Source organism: Synchiropus splendidus, chromosome 1 (genome assembly GCF_027744825.2).
Source record: "Synchiropus splendidus isolate RoL2022-P1 chromosome 1, RoL_Sspl_1.0, whole genome shotgun sequence".
Lineage (NCBI taxonomy): Eukaryota > Metazoa > Chordata > Actinopteri > Syngnathiformes > Callionymidae > Synchiropus > Synchiropus splendidus.
In genome coordinates, this window is record NC_071334.1 from 25393130 (window position 1) to 25412210 (window position 19081).

At 43.1% G+C, this 19081-nt stretch overlaps 4 protein-coding genes across 5 annotated transcripts; 1 reads left to right on the plus strand and 3 right to left on the minus strand.

The window, feature by feature from the left end:
* Window positions 1-1521: 1521 nt before the first annotated feature.
* On the minus strand, window positions 1522-7097 carry si:ch1073-13h15.3 (inactive all-trans-retinol 13,14-reductase). Its single transcript, XM_053848438.1, has 11 exons — window positions 5375-7097; window positions 4348-4530; window positions 3979-4220; window positions 3707-3902; window positions 3432-3629; window positions 3241-3360; window positions 3035-3173; window positions 2535-2644; window positions 2308-2474; window positions 2081-2240; window positions 1522-1757 (listed from the first exon to the last, which is right to left on the minus strand). Exons 1-11 carry the CDS (start codon window positions 5529-5531, stop codon window positions 1588-1590), a joined length of 1842 nt encoding a protein of 613 aa, XP_053704413.1. The 5' UTR covers window positions 5532-7097; the 3' UTR covers window positions 1522-1587.
* A 1056-nt stretch (window positions 7098-8153) lies between these two features.
* On the minus strand, window positions 8154-8995 carry gngt2b (guanine nucleotide binding protein (G protein), gamma transducing activity polypeptide 2b). 2 transcript variants are annotated; one of them, XM_053847332.1, is made up of 3 exons: window positions 8827-8995; window positions 8486-8574; window positions 8154-8400 (listed from the first exon to the last, which is right to left on the minus strand). In XM_053847332.1, exons 2-3 carry the CDS (start codon window positions 8567-8569, stop codon window positions 8272-8274), a joined length of 213 nt encoding a protein of 70 aa, XP_053703307.1. In that variant the 5' UTR covers window positions 8570-8574; window positions 8827-8995; the 3' UTR covers window positions 8154-8271. The 2 variants fall into 2 exon arrangements, with proteins under 2 accessions (XP_053703307.1, XP_053703315.1); XM_053847340.1 differs by having other exon boundaries at window positions 8486-8570; window positions 8827-8986.
* Window positions 8996-10965: 1970 nt separating this feature from the next.
* On the plus strand, window positions 10966-12862 carry tmem101 (transmembrane protein 101). The gene is made up of 4 exons (XM_053854710.1): window positions 10966-11120; window positions 11882-12062; window positions 12125-12271; window positions 12370-12862. The coding sequence occupies exons 1-4, from the start codon at window positions 10990-10992 to the stop codon at window positions 12676-12678; spliced, it is 768 nt and encodes a 255-aa protein (XP_053710685.1). The 5' UTR covers window positions 10966-10989; the 3' UTR covers window positions 12679-12862.
* A 1093-nt stretch (window positions 12863-13955) lies between these two features.
* lsm12b (LSM12 homolog b) lies at window positions 13956-18866 on the minus strand. The gene is made up of 5 exons (XM_053854711.1): window positions 18654-18866; window positions 15699-15832; window positions 15035-15144; window positions 14723-14849; window positions 13956-14554 (listed from the first exon to the last, which is right to left on the minus strand). Exons 1-5 carry the CDS (start codon window positions 18838-18840, stop codon window positions 14462-14464), a joined length of 651 nt encoding a protein of 216 aa, XP_053710686.1. The 5' UTR covers window positions 18841-18866; the 3' UTR covers window positions 13956-14461.
* Window positions 18867-19081: the final 215 nt, after the last annotated feature.

A 19081-nucleotide genomic window follows, 5' to 3' on the forward strand; every position in this document is an offset into this window, starting at 1 on the left:
GGAAGAAGGAGCTTTGCCGTTCACAATGTGTTCAAAGGACAAAAATATAATTGAGATTTTCGCAATGGTGCAAAAACATGACATTTTAAATGTTTTTTAACAGCTTCTATTAATGGAAGACAGAATTGAGAGGCTAAAACCTACCACTAAAGGCAGATTATCATTTTGCCCCAACAAAAACACAACAGATTAGATCCATCCAAACTTCACTTCACAGGCTCAGAGATGGAACATCACCAAAGCAACTCACCTGAGCTCGCAGCTGCAGCAGCGTGAGAACTCGGGTCGACTGAGCGGCAGCGTTATGGAGGCAGAGACTGAGGACCTGAGCGAGGGTCTGGCACATCAGCGTCTCTGACTGGACAGAGGGCGCATTCATCCACTCGGATCCCCACAGTCACTCGTCCCCTCAGCTAATCTGCCCAACGTTTACTGAGGAAATGTTCACTTACTGCAGGAAGTCTGAGGTTTCCTCCTTACACCTTTGATTCTGCCCGTTAACCAAACAGCAGCAAGGTGAGACACCAGGTCACGACAACACGGGCGTGAGCTGAAACCAACTGGGGATTTGTCAACCCACATACAACTTGTCATCATTGGGCCCAAACCAAAACCATTATTTTCACTCCATAGCTGCAATTGCAGGGCACACACACACATATATATATATACCATATATATATATATATATATATATATATATATATATATATATATATATATATATATATATATATATATATATATATATATATATATATATATATATATATATATACTATATATATATATATATATATATATATATATATATATATATATATATATACTATATATATATATATATATATATATATATTGAGGATCAGTAGTTAAAGCATATTTTAAGAGAGAGAAACACATGTACGATGCAAACATGTATGAGACGAAGAGGATCACAATCCCGTCATCCATCATTGTCAATGTGATTGGATTATTAAAAAAAAAAAATTTAATTCAATGAAAACCAGAAATATTTTGATTTTCACTAAACTTGAAGAGATTGCATCTCTCCGTGACACTTTTAATTCTAGACAAATACACAAGTGGAATATATGCCAAAGACAAATACATGAAGTTGATTTTCTTTATTCAGATCACACTTCAGTTTTAACACTGAATGACACACATTTTACAAGACAAATAAATAAAAAGACGAAAGGGAAAAACCTTCAACCAGAAGATTACGAAAAGACAGTTTTAAGCACTTGAAGAATATTTACAACTTCAAACAGAAAACCAAGGTAAGAAAAGTCTTTTTTTTTTTTCTTGCAATGAGAACAATTTATAATACTCCTATTTGTTTTCCATTCTAACAAAGAGTACATAAACTTTGCACATGGCCGGGAAGCCTTGTTGGATGAAGGTTGGTGCATTATGTTGTTTTCACTTTCATTTGAAATGTGGCAGAAAATACAGTGTAGTTCTTCCAAACAAGACATACTCCGTGAGAGGTTGATTAAATAACTGGGATACGGGGGATTTGTCTATGGTAAGATATTACAGTCAAATGCACATTAATTCCATAGGTGACAGTGAAGAGCAGACTCACTGCACTTTCTTCTGGGTGAGTCTGGCCAGTTCCTGGGCCTTTCTCCTCTTCAGCTTCTTCTTTATGAGCAGCAAGTCAATGTAGACAATGCGATCCAACACAGCCGAGGCGCAAAGGATTCCTCCGTGCAGCGCTCCGGCAATGCCACAGCTGAATACGTCCTGACCTGGAAGAGGCCCGGCAGAACCACAACCATGAGTCTGGGGTCACTCACTCCCTCTAAATCATCATCCACGTTGGTGTGTTGCACCGCTCCTTCCACATGGGAAAATGCTGGTGCCAAATTCTAGCTGGCTGACAAATGACTGAGCAATTGCTCCTCCTTGTGTTGGAGCAAATGCATGCCACTAAATTGAATATAGTTAGGATCAGTTTTTGCTTGTTTGTTTGGGACATCCTGATGATTTCTTCATTAACTGTGAATATTGATGACATGCCACTGCCAGAGGTGAGCCAAGTCACTAACAAATGAATGGGAAGACACCGCACCTGACATGAAGAGGTTCTTCACAGGAGTATTGCACCTGTTCCTGGCAACAGCTTCGGCCTGAAAGCGCTCCAGATTATGCTCTGCTGAGTACATGGCCCCACGCTGCGCGCCCAAGTAGTGCATGTTGGTGAGGGGCGTGGCCACGTCCTGGAAGACCAGCTGGGAGGGCAACACACGGATTTGAAAACGTCCACTGGTGTGTCATGTTCTGGGCAGGGGATTCTACCTTGTCTTTGATTTTGGGGAAGAGGGTGCAGGCCCAGTCAAAGAGGTTTCTGGCAAACCGCATCTTGTAGTCCTGATAGTCGCTGCCTCTTTTACGCACAGTGGTGTCCTTCCACTCCTCGAACCACTCGTACTTCACCATGGTCAGAATCGTCATGCAGGATTTGCCTGCAGGAACAGAGTGATACACAAAATATACCTTTGATTTGATCAAATATTGCTCTCTACCTGGGTGTCTGATTTTGGCTTCTGGGTCTTTGGAGGATGGGATGGTGATGAACATCATGGGAATGTTGTCCGGTGCTTCGTCTTTGCTCATGGCAAAGAATTGGTCCATCCTGATTGAAAGATCGAACAAAAGAGGAGACGTTCAGCAGTAGATCTACAGTGTGTTTGGAAGAAACCATCCTCATGTCCTCATGGCAGGTTCACTCGGAGGTCAGGGGTTTTACTTCTCGGACAACAGCACCCTCTGGTGGTTTACCAGAAGTGGAGGAAAAATAACAACAACAAAAAACAATTTATAGACGCAAATAACGGGATTAATTGCTTATAAATAATGTAGTATAAAGCATTATATTACATGTGATATTAAATATGAACATGTTAATGTTAATATGACATGTTAGTATTACACATATATTTAATAAATAGAGATATAATAGTTTTCATTTCTCAAGTCCAGGGTCACTGAATATTATAACAAAAAATAAAAAATAAATACTTACGATTTGTCCATGTCGTTGTTTTTAAACAACCAGAAGTTGGTGGAGACAAGACCTAAATCTTCAGCCGTTCCATCGAAACCGGAGAAAACCAAGAACGATCCTCTGCCATGTTTCATCATGCTCAACCTCTGTCGAATTTCTGATACGATAAAATGAAATTGTCAAAAAAGATTTTGCCACAAAGAAGGTTTCTTGACAACGGTCACCTGGTTTGACTTGAATCTCCGCGGGGAGAAGTTTCTGGAAGGTGGTGAAGATGCCACAGTTCGAAACAATGGTTGGAGCTCGGATCTCCACCTCCTCTTGACCCTTTCTCACCTTCACACCTGTCGCGGGATGAGCAGAACGTTGAACTATATCTGCTGCTTCTGACCTGGACCAGGACCTCCATTCTCACCATAAGCAGCCCCTTGCTCGTTCACCAGGATCTGAGAGACAGGAGCTCGCACCAGACAGTTGCCGCCATACTTGTGGATGGTGCGTATGATATGGAACGCAATCTCACTGGCGCCACCTTTAGGGTAGTAGGCACCTCGTTTGTAGTGATGCACCAGGAGGGCATTGATCAGAACGCTGGAGTCGTTTGGAGGAACACCTGAGCCAGTAGAGGGATCAGAGACGTGCAAGAGATTCACTTGAAGTTCTACTTCTTAGACATGTGAGAGAACCCACCATAGAAGAGGTAAGAAAAGATGACGTGCAGATCCTTGTTACTGGTCAAAGTGCTCACAAGGTCTGTGGCACAAGTCCCAGAGAGACGGAAGACTGGGGAGACCAAATCAGCCACACCTGACTTCAACAAGAACAAGGAGAGCCACTGGGGGATCAACTTCAGGGTCGCCAAGTAGTGCGTCTTCTTGGCTGAAATCTGTTGACACAGCAAGAGCGGGGTGAGGGAGTGAAGAGCAACGTCGTCTAAGGGACAAATATTGCACCTACAGTACCTTCATGATTTTGAAGAAGGTCTCGATTGCCTCCGTGTCATCTGGAAACTGCTTCAGCAGGTGGGCTTTCATCTCAGTCTTGCCAGAGAAGATTGTGTACTCGCGCTTGGTGTCGCCAGTGCCTATCTGTATGGTGTCAAAGTGCTGGTTCAACTCCTGGAACTCCAGCTGGCCCTCGGAGATCTGGTCGAAGATAATCCTCAGCAGGCTGTTTTCGTGGACCTGGCCAATGTAGTGAAGGCCTGATGCGAAAGGAAGACAATAACTTTGAAGGAAAATAGTTTGGTTTTGCCATGCTTTTGATGACTGTTATAAATGTTCAGACGCTGAATATCCCCGACATAATTCTGACTGTAGACGCCATCTTACCAACATCAAACTCAAAGCCTTTCTCGATGTAGGTGTGGCAGCAGCCACCAGCTTGGTCATGTTGCTCCAGAATCAGAACTTTCTTCCCGGCCTTGGCCAGAGTCGCCCCAGCCGCTAGGCCACCGATACCGCTGCCAATGACGATGACATCGAGGTTCTGGGGCACTTTGTCGACAGTGAAACCTGGACAGAGGGAAAGAAAGTCGGTCACGCGTTACATCAGCGGGTTTCGTTGCTTATCACTGTGATAAGTTGTTACGAAACCAACACCATCTTCAGTCCAAAGGTTGCTTTACATACAGCTCTTGTTGCTGAACTACTTTTGAAACTGTTATCGCAAGCAAGATATTGGAATTAAGATAACACACACAGAGGAAGAGCAACAGGCATTTTGTATGATAGTGTCTTATCTAGTTTTGACAACTTCATTACTAGGTTAGTGTCTGCATAAAGTGTGCATTTTATCAATATGCTACATAGAACCAGGCTTCTTCGTGTCTTCTGGTTTGAGGTCATAGACAGACATTGAAACGGTTGCTATATCAACTAATGCATGTAAAACCATAAAGGATGGTACTCTTCTTAAAACAGCAAAGAAAACAGTGAAGGAAGAAACAAAAGATCATGTGATTTAATAACATTTAATTACATTTTGCATTAGAATTATAATTCAGATAGATTTTATAATTACAAAGCACTTTCACTTGCTTTCAAAGATAAATTGATGCATTCAATGATTTATTTATTTTTTTATGTTTTCGCAAAAAAGTAGCGTTTGTATCAACAATCCATATCTATACAGTCATGCATACAATCATGTGATCTGTCGTGTAAAAATATATTTTCATTTTCAAGTCTACAAAAAAACAACAAAAAAAAATCACAAAATAACACACAAAATCCCACAGAATATTCACAGAAGGTCAAATTTCCTGACTACAAAATAGATTCCAAAAAGAAGAGTGAAAATAAATACCAAATAAATGTAAATAAAGAAAGCTAAGTCTGACATCATTGTTGAATTTACCTTGTTTGATGACTTTGTCTCGCTTCTTCTGATCAAATTCACGAGGTCCTGGAGGTCTCACTGACTCCAGTGAGAACGGACTTGGCTTCCCAAACAGGTACCAGTATGAGCCAGCAGCCCACAGCACCAACCAGACTATGAAAAGCAGCAGCCACATCGTGCTCAAGCCACCGACCAATGCTTACTATCGCTTCTCTGTCTGACCAATATTCTGACTATTCCTCCACTGATGGAACCTTTTATAGGCAGGTGTCAAAGGTCAGTGGTGAAGGGCGGTTTGATGTAAGACTGCCTCTATAATGACCGGCAATAAAGATAGCTATGTCAAGTCGGGTTATTTAGTGGAATCAGAATGGGTCTGGCTGGTAGCTTCACCATCTATGTTCAGCTGCCCTTGCGTTCACAGCTTAATCTAAATTATGTTGGAGTTGCGACAGGTTTTGTTTTTCAGCCGCCTCCTTATCAGGACACTTACACGCCCAATTACCTTATCTGATAAGACAATTTAGATAAACAACACTTCTGGTCATGCTGTGTGTGTTCCTTACAGCTGAACCTCGTATGAGTCAGTTTTTACAAGTCATCGTGGCTTAACATGTTTATATTTCAAATCTCAAATAAACCAGGTGTGTGCACCAGCATCGACTCCTATCACTTTCACACTTGGTGACATGTTATTTCATGCTGCTTACACAGACTTTGTACTCCACTTTTACTTGAATTTGTGTTATAGATTTATCGTTACACAGGAGATGAAGTCCACCACAACAACAACATGTGACCCATTTTCACCAATGCATTTAATTCCACACATTTGAGAAATGTAATATCAGAGTCAAGCATGGAGCCATGTATCAGACCAGTTAATAGGTGATTTAAAAGTGGAGTGCAACATGTCTCCTCTTGTCTCAGTGTGAAATTGCTGACACCGACCAAAGTGGTGTCATGAGTGGGATGGTCATCAGAATCTCTCAGAATCATCCTGGCAAAGCATTCGAAGGTCCCCAGAGAAAGATCAAGAACACCAGCATGTTGGCACTTTGTGAGGAAGAGTTACACATGTAACTGTGTGTTGAGAACACAGGTGTTTGGATGTCAGATCAGGACGGGTATTTCCCACTCACACAACACCCTGGACTACAAGTTGGACTTTTTATAGCCTGAAATTATTCTACTGTGCAGAACATGGGAAGGTGATCGGTAAAGATCTGGTCAAGCCAGTGCTTAAGTGCAAGAATGTGTTGTGAAACAGGATGTTGACATCAATGTAGATAGTGCAGGGGTTGGGGTGCAACACTTGCACCTTAGCATAATGGTAAATCAATTCTCAAGACTGAGCTTATTGTTTTCACTTCCTTCGGATTTTTCATTATTTTCTTTAGTGAGGAGTGGGACGTGATGCTCTGAACAATTTTAGATTGTGAAATGGGGGTGGAAGACACAAGACGCAGATTTGAATAAAACTCTGCTGGAAGACAGATTCAACCTTCATTGAAAATTTCCAGAATGTCATTGACTGCTCCAGTCACAACAAGGTCCTGACTGTAACACTACTTGTTTCTAGTCGTGTCCTTCCTAGTCACTCCCAATGAAAACCTGAGCATCTTCAACTGTAACTCTGCTTCCTGTCCTCTTGTCAGGACTACGGTCTCTGACCCAAACATCATGGCAGGTCTCGCTTCTGTCCCACTGAGCCTCCCCTACGCTCTAGATGTGACTCCTGTGTCGCAGATCACCCCTGACAGTCGTCACTAGTGATGGGTCCCGCAACACCGCTTTAAGACAATCACGCGACTGTGTTGACTCGTCAAAAATGCACCGAACTGTGTTTATAAGGAAGCGCATCTGTCAACAGGATGCAACTGCCGAAACAATCTAATCTCCATGTGAATGTCTTTGGGCAGCTCCATGGGAAACGCAAGTTGTCTGCAGTGTGGGATTCATGTCCATCTTTACCCAGTTTGTCTTAGATTTTTGACTTGTCTTGTTCCATTCTAATTCAAATGAATTTCAAAGTATGATTTTATTTAGAAAATTAAAAAATGTTGGAAAAACGTGTTTTTCTGAATAAAAAAAGAGACAAAGAGTCCACAAGCATCATTTCACGTTTTTCACATTATGATACATCTTCGCATTGTTTAAAGATATGGAATAATAATGAATGTAAAGACTTAAATGATATTATTATGTTCAGTAGGTCATCAAATCGGTGTCAGTTCAGTCTGTCAAGTAGGTTGCCTGCAGGGATTTTCAATGTCCAGCAGGTGTCAGTATTCAGTGACACAGTATCAGCACAGTGTGTCATTGTGTCGGAACACTTTATGATGCCTCATTTGCCCATCACTAGTCATCATCACCTGTTTGACCCGCTCTCCTCCTCTGATCTGCCGATTTCACCTTACGACTAATCTCCAGCAAGGTCATCTTCATCAGGGTGTTTGATCGTTGTCCTAGAAAAACTGGCGTGGACTTGATCCCAGACTTCATTTGACATATTATTACCACTTTTGTGCTGTCCATCCATTGCTCATTGAATTCCAGCACCTGGTGGAGCTGGCGGTGGACCCTTCCACCAAATTAGCTTAGCGACTTGGACTCGGGAAGCAGCTTGCGTTGGATGCTCCGCTGCGACGAAGAAATCCTATTAGGACCTGAACTAAGCTGCACCACGGCCCACGAGCACAGCGCTCAATGTCATGCTGACTTTTCTGTTTTGGCTTTGAGAGAGATGAAAAGCATTGGCTCTGTCAAGGGACAATAGCAAGAGTCGAGGCAAAGCTTCAAACAGCTATTTATGTTTAATTACAAACAGCTTCTCTACTGAGGACATCACAGATCTTTGGTTCCAGTCTACTGTACAGTTGACCCACCAGAGTCACATTAAAAAAAGAACTTTGCTATGTTATTATACAGCCCCCCTTGTCTCCCTTGTAGGGGTTCTTGTCATCTGGGACTCCCTTGATCAGCGGGTCATTGGGTGCCAGTCCCTCAACGAATGAGATGGTTTCTGTGCAGTTAGCTGTCACCTAGCCAGAGAAACAGAGGCAATATTGGGTTTGTTTCAAGGAAATAAAGACGTTAAAGTGGGGAGAAGACCATGCAGCAACTCACCGCTGTCCGCGGTGTGTTGACCTCCTTCTTCAGCTGCTCCAGCTCCATTTGGAGGATCTCTTTATCTGACATATCCCGAGCCATCCTGGCTGTCAGAGGAGAAGATCAGAGGGTTCCTTGAGCTAACGTCATATTTTCTGTTGTTTGTGAACTTTGATTGTTGAGGTTATCTAACTGTGTCAAAACGCTGCTGGACTGGAGCTCAGATCTCAACATTGTTACTCATAAAGGAATCACCTTGAACCATATGAAGGGCAAAGTGGCTGCCTACAATATTACCACTTAAACTAAAAAGATTATTCAGAATATGACAAGTTGCGTAAAAACTCCCAAAACCTTACCTGTTGAATGGCGGGATTCCCAACAAGTGAAGAAACGGTCAGCTCTCTAAGAGCTCGTCCACTGAGCTCCAACGTCTGGCCTGGTGGCTGCTTCTCTCGGACTGATCTGCGATGTCCTACTGCTCCTCATCCCAGCTGATCCCCCATGTCACCAATCCCTGCTGATGAGATTAAACAATCAGGTCCTCTGAACAGGAAGCAGGAGATCACTTGCCCCGGATGGTAATGGTTGGAATGGACACCAAAGATCCACATCAAAACCAGGAGGTCAACACCAGCTCAAAATCAGTTCTTTAATAATCCATGAACCCTAGAGGTTGTTTTCTACTTCTTCCTTAGCCCAATACTTCCCTTTCTAACTCTTTGTCCAACATGTTCTGTTTCTGCTATCATTGTTTCCAAACCTGAGTCTGACCTCCCTAACTTTGTCTCCAAACTTGTACCAGAGCAGTCATTGTGATACGTTGTTCTTCCTACTGACCCCCGATGAAAACCTGAGCATCTCCACTTCACCGCCACCTCTAACTCCAATTCTCGACTCAGTCTCACCTAAAATAACTTTTTTTTAAATCTGAACAAGTGGTTCTTTTTTGACATCTTCTGTCAACTCTGTCAACATCTGATACAACTTCAGCTACTGCAGACCAGGAAAACAACGGCATTGGGGACGAAAGGTCGGCCGCAGCGATAATGGCTGATGGTTGCATTTCTACTGTGTAGGTCTCGGGAGCTAATGATTCTCCACTAAACCTTGGGCAAGACTCACCTTGTAAGCCTTTTCCAGGATCTGGGTTAAGATCATCTGCTCAGGATTAAGACGAGGCACGTCAGTGAGGATTAGTACTACCATGGAAAGTTGCTACCGGTCACATGATCTCTTCACTACTTTTGCATTTAAGTTCACAATGATCAAGGAAATAAAATATTCACATGATAACTCATAAAGTGATATACAACACATCACAACCTATTCTATAGGAGATCTATGGATATTAAAGAACAATGAATATGGGGAAATTAGGATTTTTTAAATTCTAAAATACATATGTTGTAGTAGTGCTCATTACAGCATTTCTGACTTGCTAAATAATGATTCCTGTTTAATTCAAAATATATGTAGTTATTTCTTCTTTTTTTGACTAATGCACGTCTTTTTATATATCCTTCTTTTCAAATTATTTTGTCTAATTTCCAGCTTCTTACCCATTATAGTTCTCATTTTTATCAAGTTTTAGTTGATTTAGTTTAGTTACAACTTTTAATTGCCGCTGCCATTTATTAAGGCACTAAGCACTAAACTATGATTTAATAATTGATTTAACTTTCTAATAATATATTAATTTATTCATTCATATATTCATAATAACTCCAGTGGTTGTCTGCTATAATTATATATAAAATTTGTATTTTCTATTATCTTTGAAAAGAGTTTATGAAATTTCTCTTGTGGTCTTTATTTATTTCTTTTTAAAGCAATATTTTCGTTATATAATTTACCATCATATTTTTGTGTAATTATTACACATTGTTTGCAGAATACATGTCACGGCACAAATTCAAGAAAAAAGTCAAATATATCTACGTTTAGGAGGAGTAAGAGTGGTAAAACCGGTGTTTGCTAATTGTGTTTTTGTAAAGTACAATTCGATGATGCAATTTTGCTGATTGTGTTTGAGACGTAAATAAAATGGATGCGATTTAAATTGTGATTCTAGCAGTAAGACACTTCCTGCAATGGCTTTTCCTGTCTGTTAGATAATTTTGACAATTTTTGACGAAACCGGAAGCTGTGTTACGTAGTTTGTCCTAAAAGTGTAGTCGCATCCAGAACCCCCGGCAAAAATAACGACTTATGAAAATGTTCCGCATTAATGTTCACGCGTGTTGGCTAAATTAGCATAACACAAGCCGAGTTCTATCATCCTCGTATTTCTAAGTTGCTCAAACTTCAATCGTCTTCGTTTTGTGCGGGCAAAATTAGAGGAAAATTTGAAAAAGAAATCCTCGTCCCTTTTGAATTCTCACACGCCTTCAAAGTAATAGCATGAGTCCGTTCATGCTGCTCTGGAACCAAGTTTCAAAAGGTTGCGTGCTTTTAGTTTGAAGCGCCAATTAACCGGAACTAGCCGTCGCAGTACGATTCTGTCCGGCGGCTACGGAGTCATGGCAGCGCCAAGCAGGAAACAATTGATGCGCTTTCTGAGCCAAATGGGGGCGTTTATTTTGACCCGCTTCGGTTTCTGGAACTGCTTCAGCATGTTGATGCTGTTCGCGGAGCGGGCCGACTCAAAAAGGTAAAGGAAGCTGCGGTAGCGGCGCTAGCGGAGTTAGCATGTCGGCTATCTGGACATGTCTGGTCTGTCAAAACTAGTTTCAAAATTCAACATGGATCAGAACTTTCAGCACGGCATAATTTTCTGTCAAAACATTTGTCTGATTGATTTCAAGGTCTGTATTTGCCGTCTCTATCCGTGACTCTTCTGAAATACACTAGTGATTTCCCCCAGTGCAGAGCGAGTCCAGTGGTTTCCTCGAGTGGGTGTGTTGCTGCGGTCTGCGGTGGGTTTGTCCTGGGATCACACGCCCCATCCATCCTGTCATTATCCCAAATCAAAGCAGCTCGGGGGAGTTTGTACCAACCTGCCCTGAGCTCCTGCGGCTGCCCAGCGTTAGTCTCCATTGTACCACCACCTTTGGTCCAGCGGACGATAAAACGTCTTCATAGTGTATACAGTATAATTAAGAAACTTATTGTTTTGATATTGTCAGTACACATTTCATGCCTTAAATGTTCTTATTCCTGCTGATGTTTTTTTTTTTTTAAGTGAGCTGTCTCAAATCAAAACGCAGCTCTGAAACACTATTGCAAAAGTATGTATGTATGAAGCACTAATAGATGTCAATGAGCCGTTTTCTCTTGAGCATAATGGTTTTTCATGTGCTTTCAGTCAGTTTGTGAAGAAGGTTGACGTAGTTGTCCAGTGTTCCAATTGACTAGGCTAAAGGTGGAGGACAGTGTTGGTCCAGGGCAAATACAGATCTTTGTGTTTGACAGGAAACCCGACATCCACGTGCCGTACCTGTATGTGGACATGGGCGCAGCGGTGCTGTGCGCAAGCTTCATGTCATTCGGCGTGAAGCGGAGGTGGTTTGCCATGGGGGCCGCGCTGCAGCTGGCCATCAGTACTTACGCCACGTATGTCGGAGGGCAGGTTCACTATGGCGACTGGCTGAAGGTTGGAGAGCAGACACCTGAGGGAGCGTCATCTCCTACAACTGACATCTTTGTCTGTGGCAGGTCCGGATGTATTCCAGAGCGCTGGCCATTATCGGTGGATTCCTCATCCTAGCTAGTGGGGCAGGAGAAGTGTACCGCCAGAAGTCCCGCAGCAGATCTCTGCAGTCCACGGGCCAGGTCTTCCTGGGGGTCTACCTCATTTGCATGGTACTCATACAAGATATTTTTATGCTAGTTGTGAAGGGAAAACTCTTCAAGCTTCATTGGCTAGACAGAGTGACTGCAGTACTGTCCTCCCCCACCAGGTGTACTCGCTGCAGCACAGTAAAGAAGACCGGCTGGCCTACCTCAATCACATCGTGGGCGGGGAGCTGTCGTTGATGCTGCTGGAGGTTCTGTTTGGGGTCCTGGCTTTGGCCTTCCTCTCCGGCTGCTACATCCGTCTGGCGTCGCAGGTTCTGGCCACTGTGCTGCCCCTGGTTATCCTGCTGATCGACGGAAACTTTGGGTACTGGCACAACACGCGCAAGGTGGAGTTCTGGAACCAGATGAAGCTGATCGGACACAACGTGGGAATCTTTGGTGCCGTGCTGATCTTGGCCACAGATGGTTAAAACATGTTTTGCTCTCCAGTGACCAACATCAGAACCAATGTCTTTGAGAAGAACTGAACTGTCGTCCAATAATTTATTATGAACAAAGTCTTCTTTTGCGTGTGGGCTCAGACACAAGTGTTCTTATTGATGCTCTGATGTATCTGCGGGGAAACTGTTTCCCCCAAATTATTTTATTAAAAAAACGAACAAAAATGACTTTTTCTGATTTGAATGAATGTATTTGTACCGAGAATCCACGTGTGTCCTGACCACACCTCAAACTAGTCACACAGTCAAACTAGGTAACATTTTCAACTTACCAACACTGGACCTGTTTTACTAGAAATAGAAATTTGATGCATTTTAACAGGAAACTCACATTTCCCCATTTCACTGACAAAAAAAACCCCTGCTGACTAATAATATCTAAAAAAAAATCTGCTGGAACCTCTTCAGTAGCGAGGCAGAAGAGGTGAACATCATGAATGGCTAGTTCCTCCAGTGAGACGCACAGTGATCCGTTGGTCAGGCAACTGCTTGTCAAGGTCACGAGTCAGGACTTTGTCTTGGTGATTTTAAGCTCTCCACAGTTTCAAGGTCACTCAAAGCTTGAGCTGATGTGGTCTACAGCTGAAGGACACAGCCACAGAACAATGTTCTTCAGTGGGAAGAATAGCGAGCAGTATATGGGCTGAAGAACAGAACTACAGGAAGGAAACACAAATTACATAGAAAGGCAACCCAGGGATGAGCTTTCCCTCGATCTCCATCATGACCAGGACCGTCCTTCAGAACTGAAGAAGCATCCTCTAATAATGGACCGTGATGAGAGTCCACATAGATTCAGACAGAACCCCATCACCTCCAGGATCGGACCCAACTGTTAGATGTGTCGTATCAGGTGAGTTTTGGCAAACGTGAAACTCAATTTTACTTACACTACAGAGGGAACTTATAAAGTTTTCTTTAACATGAAAACATGTTTAAATTATGGTGCAACCAATACTTTCTATGATGCAGTTTCACACCCTTCATTAAAAAAACAAAAAAAAAATACTTTTTCATTTCACACTACTTACAGGTAATTTAGAACTTGAGTAAATCCTGCTAGGCAATGTGAAACTAATTTTCTATTCTTCATTTCATGTTCATGAATCCACTTAAAAACATGCCAAACCATATAACACCACAAAAATGAGCATAATCACCCCAACAGAAGAGAAACTTATGCTTTAACCAAACCTGGTTCTGAAGGTTCAAGTGGGTCGTGGCCATATCACAAAGCGGTTTGAAAGTTACAGTCAGAATTTTTGTTACTTTTATTTTAGAAAATGTCCTTAAATTGTGGCGCTTCAAGTCACATTTTGTTTTAAAATACAGAAAATACAGACAGTCGACATGATACAGCAAAAACAAGAGGAAACATGACGGAAAATAAAGCTAACAAGCTTTTCTGACTGATCTACTTTTCTCTTTTCCAATGGAACCGAAGGCAAAAAAAGGAGGTGGAGAAAGAAAAGTCTTCGGGGACAGAAGGGAAGGACGGGAGGGCGATGGAGGACGAAGGTGAGACACGTTAGTTATGGAAACTAAGTCGCTTCATGGTTCAGGTTTAAATTATTCTTTATAAAGTCTAATTTAAGATTTCATCTTTTCTTTTTTTTCTTTTTTTCTTTAAATGGTGGCTCCGGGGCCCTCAGCGCTCCTCCACACGGACTCGGACAGAGGGCAAGGAATGCCGACTTGGTCTGGCAGAGGGACCGGAAGCTCCAGCGTTCCCGCTCCACCCAACCCTGCCAACTCAAGAAGATAAAGTGGAGTCCTTCTGTGTTTGCTGTGCTTGTGAACGTTGCAGGGACTTCTGACTTTCCACATCCCGAAAATGTTTCTCCACCTGGGTGAGGGGGAAACAACAGCGTGAGACTCAGGAGACCAGACTGCACCGAGACACAGTAGCACAATGACTCATCTGGAGACAGTGACTGACTCATCTACACGCAGCTGAGAAAATGCACTCAGAACATGTGGAAACTGATCAGAGAAATGAGAATGGACCACTTACTATTTTGCGTACATGACTTAAAGCGCTTCCCTCTTTGCCTTTGCAGTTGTCAACTTGATAAGGCGGCGAGATGACGACGTCGTCCATCACGATAATGTTTTTCTCCTGCCATTTACACTCTTTGATGCTGCAGGGCAACAAATGCAGGTCAGTGGGTTGTTTTTGGGGAGCAAAGGTCAATGCAGCTTACTCTTTGTTTCGAACAAAAAGAAAGAAAATGAAAGCATTGTGGATGTTGGATGACCTTGGCTAAACCAACAGCCCCTTACCTCACCACTTGTGCGACATGTATAGAAACATGAGTGAGCTTACGTTTTGTGAATAGTCTGGAATAGCTGCTGGCCCTCCACAGAAACCCCAGCACTGATTGCATAGGCTTGAGACAGCTTGTCCTCCTTTTCTGTCCGTGCGCGGTTGGCAAGCTGAGGAGAGAACCACTGTGAATATTGATCCCCGGGCTAATGTGTGCTCGTGGATCAGGCACAACGATTAAGACTGACTGACACTTCACAGTAGCGGTATTGAGTTCTCATTCACTGTCGTTGTTGGTCATCAAACACGTCTGACTCTTGACAAACATTTGCTTCCCACAACTGAAGAGCAAAGTTAGAGATTGCATTCCACCATCTACCTTTTGGTCCTGCTATCATTTTGCAATAACACGTTTGTGTATCCGAACGATACCTTGTGAGTCAACTACACCTTGAACTCATAAAATGTAGCAGCTGGGATGAGGTTCTTCCCAGATACATCACAAACAGGCGGTTTGGGGTCACCCCTCTCCTAAGACATAGGCATGCATCTACAGTAAGGTTTAAACAGCAATAACTAAGCAACCGAAAAATGGATTTGCTGGTTCCTCCATGAATAGTCTGAAAGACGCATGAAATCCTTCTATTGGAAAGTGATACGCATGTAACTGCCAGTGTGAATCCTTTTAAGGTGCAAAAAAAAAAAATGTTGGCGACACACTTACCTTACTAACATTCAGTGATGCTAGTGGGGGCGGAGTCTCAGAGCGGTCATTAATTATGTCCACCTCAGAAACATAGGCTAAGTTGATCAGGATGACGTCGTTGAGGTTTGGCTTACCGCTGGAGGAAGCACATTCTGAGAAACAAGAGTCAAGGAGCAAAAACTGGGGTGGGCAAAACATTAACATCAGACACAAAAGACAGAGGAATGTGATAGTGGGAGCTACTAACTGAAGAATATCGACAGCTGCTAAACTGTATGTGACCATCTTCCATCAACTTGATCATAAACCATAATTCGTACAGCTCTGAATACACCTAATATTTTGGAGCAGGGCACTATGCAACTTTGACCCTTGAGGCCATAAAAGGTCACACTTCAGTCTCTGTGTTCTTGTTAGCACTAGCCATGTTGTCGCGGTCACTCTATGAAGGAAACGGGGGAGCAGCGGGGGCATCTATGGAAGCTTCGGTGGGCACCTGACACAACGTAAGCAAGTAGAGTAGAAAAAAAAGACTTTTTTTTTTAATCGCCCACCAACAAAAACTGCTTTATCACCCAGGACTAGTTCTGGTCTTCATCTGTGGCCACCTACAAGCTTAATGTAAAACAAAGAAAAGACACAGAATTGCTCAACAGTTACACCTGTATAAGGCTCAAGTCTTTTGACTGAAACCTGTCTGCTCAAACTTACAGAACCAGCTCTTGTGGTGTTCTTAGGTCGCCCATCACAACAGTTCTAGAGTCTGATGTGGCCCACTGCTGATTTTGTTTGGAATATTTAGTCAGTTGCCTGACACTGTCTGGTGAAACTGCTGCAGACAAATAGTGGATAGACATCCACCGCCCTTTCTGGAGCAGGGTCAACACAGGTTCAACCAGCATAGCCAGATCATCTTCAATTCAGACCGATATGGCTCACTCGTTCATATGATGCAGCCTTTTCTTCAGTTTTATATCTTGCATATCCTATAACAGACAGATTATTCATAACAAAAGCTACTGTCCATGTTCAAGAAAAGGCCCACTGTCCACTCTACCTGGCCATGTGGATTCATTCATTCGTTCATTAGGAATGGTGCTGACTCTTGTTTTTCAGAGTCCGACTTAAGCACTGCTTCCTTTGCGATTGTCCGGACCCCCAAACGTATACTTGACCTTGGTTGACCTTCAATAATACAGCAGCTTTGGACATAGCTGACTGACAACTACCTCTTACGTCGCTGTGATAGTCTCAGACTTGCTTGACCAGGAAAAACCAGCAAAGCCACATCTGCACAATTGGAAATGCTGTGGGAGCTACGAGTCAGGATATTCACGCACGACTTGTTGATCACCCAGTCAGCTCGCCCCAGGTGAAACACGACTCTCAATGACCAAAGCCACCAAGCCAGTTGTATTACTGTTAAAGCTCTTACAGTGACTATATAACGGCAGATACATGAGTTTATTATAGAAGAGAGGTGTGGGCAAGATTGCAATGTGACTGTACCAAACATCTCCAAATTACATTCATCACATCACACAGCAGTTTCAATGATAATCTTCGGGCTGAATCTGCCACATCGAAACAAACCATGCTCAGCGATGGCTCGAGACAACATCTTCACATCCAACACCAATACTGCAGCCTAGTGGGTAGGTTGATACCTATCCAACGTCCTCTACCACTCAGGAAGTTGTGATGGTTTCTGGATGTGAACAGCTTAAAAGAGACAAAAAAATACCAGGCTACCCACATTATTTAATGCTACGTGGGCTCATGGATTGGAATGGACAGGTTTTTGACCACCATTCCAAGTAATCACAAGCCACCACTGCCTATATCTCACTGCAGACAAACTGACAATCCAGCAGCCAATAAGGATCCCTTTGCACATCCATAATAAAATGACTTATGTCACGACCAATTTATAAAGGGAAACAGCCAAACAAGACAATCCATCACCTAACCACATCATCAAACTCCAGTCAGTGGCCCAGACGCAGTCCCTGGTGTGATCAACTTTCAAATGTACACACACACACAAGTGCACATCAGTTTCTATACTAGAAAGTTACAACAGTACCATCATATTGAGAACATCCGACCAAAGCCTATATTGTGCAACGACTAACAAATCATGACCAAAAAGCCTCAAACGGCACGTTTCTTCCAGCAACTCGACAGGACCTCTGAGGAATCATTGCTGTCCTTGAGAAACAAGCGAGTCCCCATGAAGGACTGGAAGCCCGTTCGCCGGGGGTCATCAGAGGGTATATTCCATTCACCACACGCCCATGACCGCTTCCACTCCCCACCTCCTCAGTTATGGACGCGGTTAAACTTACGGGAACAGACGCGAAACCCTGTTCTCAAATCAATGAAAATAACCGAACGGTTCGCACTGTATGGAGAAAAGTTCGTCTGATAAACCGGAGAATGTCAACACGATGAATGAAGCTCTGTGAGCCAAACTTAGCATGTTAGCTTCACCAGCTGGAGAACAGCAGCCTCATTGTGGCGTGGGCGAACACCGGCATTCATTCATTCGCAACGTTAGTCAGAGAATCGCTTTTGTTACCTCGACCCCACGGACAGGGACTGCAAAGTGCACACAAGCGAGACAGTTTAGGTAGAAGTTAGCCGAAGGCTAACTAGCAGCGCTAAGAGCCATGATGCCTCCAGTTGCCAGATAAGTGATCCATACTGAGGTTCGGAGGCACAATGAACGGGTTCAAAACACACGCGCCCCGGAGCCGTGAGAACACACCTTGCGGATAGTCTGCCACCATGGAGAAATACGTCAATTTGCCAGCGTAACGAGATGTTCAGTGCAAGAAAAGACATAGCAGTCGATACGCCTGCGCGGAGGAGCACTAGATAGCATGTTTTAGGGGACCGGACACAGGCCCCTGCCGCCCGGCAGGCCACTGGTCCGCTTCCCCCGCGAGCGCTGGCACGAGCAAAGGATACTCAGAGTTAGCATCTTGGACTGGTAGTCGAAGGCGACCACTTCTCCCTGCAATCGTTGGCCCAGGCAGGTGAGGCAGGAGACATGGCTCCCGACGCTGAAATACTCCCCCGGTCCAGGAGCCGCCATCTTCTCCGCCAGCAAACCGGAGCGCCTGCGGAACGTAAAACGACGCGATGACGTAGACATACGCAGCCTGGGCGTGTCTGTGATGTCACTCGAGAGAGCCCTTTGACTCCAAACACAGTATAAGTTTTATCGACTAGTTTTAATCGACTAGGATGAAACCAAGTAATGAAATGCGCGAACACAAAATAAATCAAGTAAAGCACATGCCACTATATATATATATATATATATATATATATATATATATATATATATATATATATATATATATATATATATATATATATATATATATATATAT

Bases quoted from the DNA above. Each gene is read 5' to 3' on its own strand.
- lsm12b (XM_053854711.1), bottom strand. From the start codon at position 18,840: ATGTCTACGTCATCGCGTCGTTTTACGTTCCGCAGGCGCTCCGGTTTG. The intron at 15,833-18,653 runs GTATCCTTTGCT...CTTGTTTCTCAG, and splicing joins GTCCAAGATGCTAACTCTGA to AATGTGCTTCCTCCAGCGGT. The intron at 14,850-15,034 runs GTAAGCTCACTC...GTTGCCCTGCAG, and splicing joins TTCCAGACTATTCACAAAAC to CATCAAAGAGTGTAAATGGC.
- gngt2b (XM_053847332.1), bottom strand. From the start codon at position 8,569: ATGGCTCGGGATATGTCAGATAAAGAGATCCTCCAAATGGAGCTGGAG. The intron at 8,401-8,485 runs GTGAGTTGCTGC...TTCTCTGGCTAG, and splicing joins TCAACACACCGCGGACAGCG to GTGACAGCTAACTGCACAGA.
- tmem101 (XM_053854710.1), top strand. From the start codon at position 10,990: ATGGCAGCGCCAAGCAGGAAACAATTGATGCGCTTTCTGAGCCAAATG. The intron at 12,063-12,124 runs GTTGGAGAGCAG...TGTCTGTGGCAG, and splicing joins ACTATGGCGACTGGCTGAAG to GTCCGGATGTATTCCAGAGC. The intron at 12,272-12,369 runs GTACTCATACAA...CTCCCCCACCAG, and splicing joins GGGTCTACCTCATTTGCATG to GTGTACTCGCTGCAGCACAG.
- si:ch1073-13h15.3 (XM_053848438.1), bottom strand. From the start codon at position 5,531: ATGTGGCTGCTGCTTTTCATAGTCTGGTTGGTGCTGTGGGCTGCTGGC. The intron at 3,903-3,978 runs GTACTGTAGGTG...CTGTGTCAACAG, and splicing joins CCTTCTTCAAAATCATGAAG to ATTTCAGCCAAGAAGACGCA. The intron at 1,758-2,080 runs GTGCGGTGTCTT...GGCCTCTTCCAG, and splicing joins GAAGAACCTCTTCATGTCAG to GTCAGGACGTATTCAGCTGT.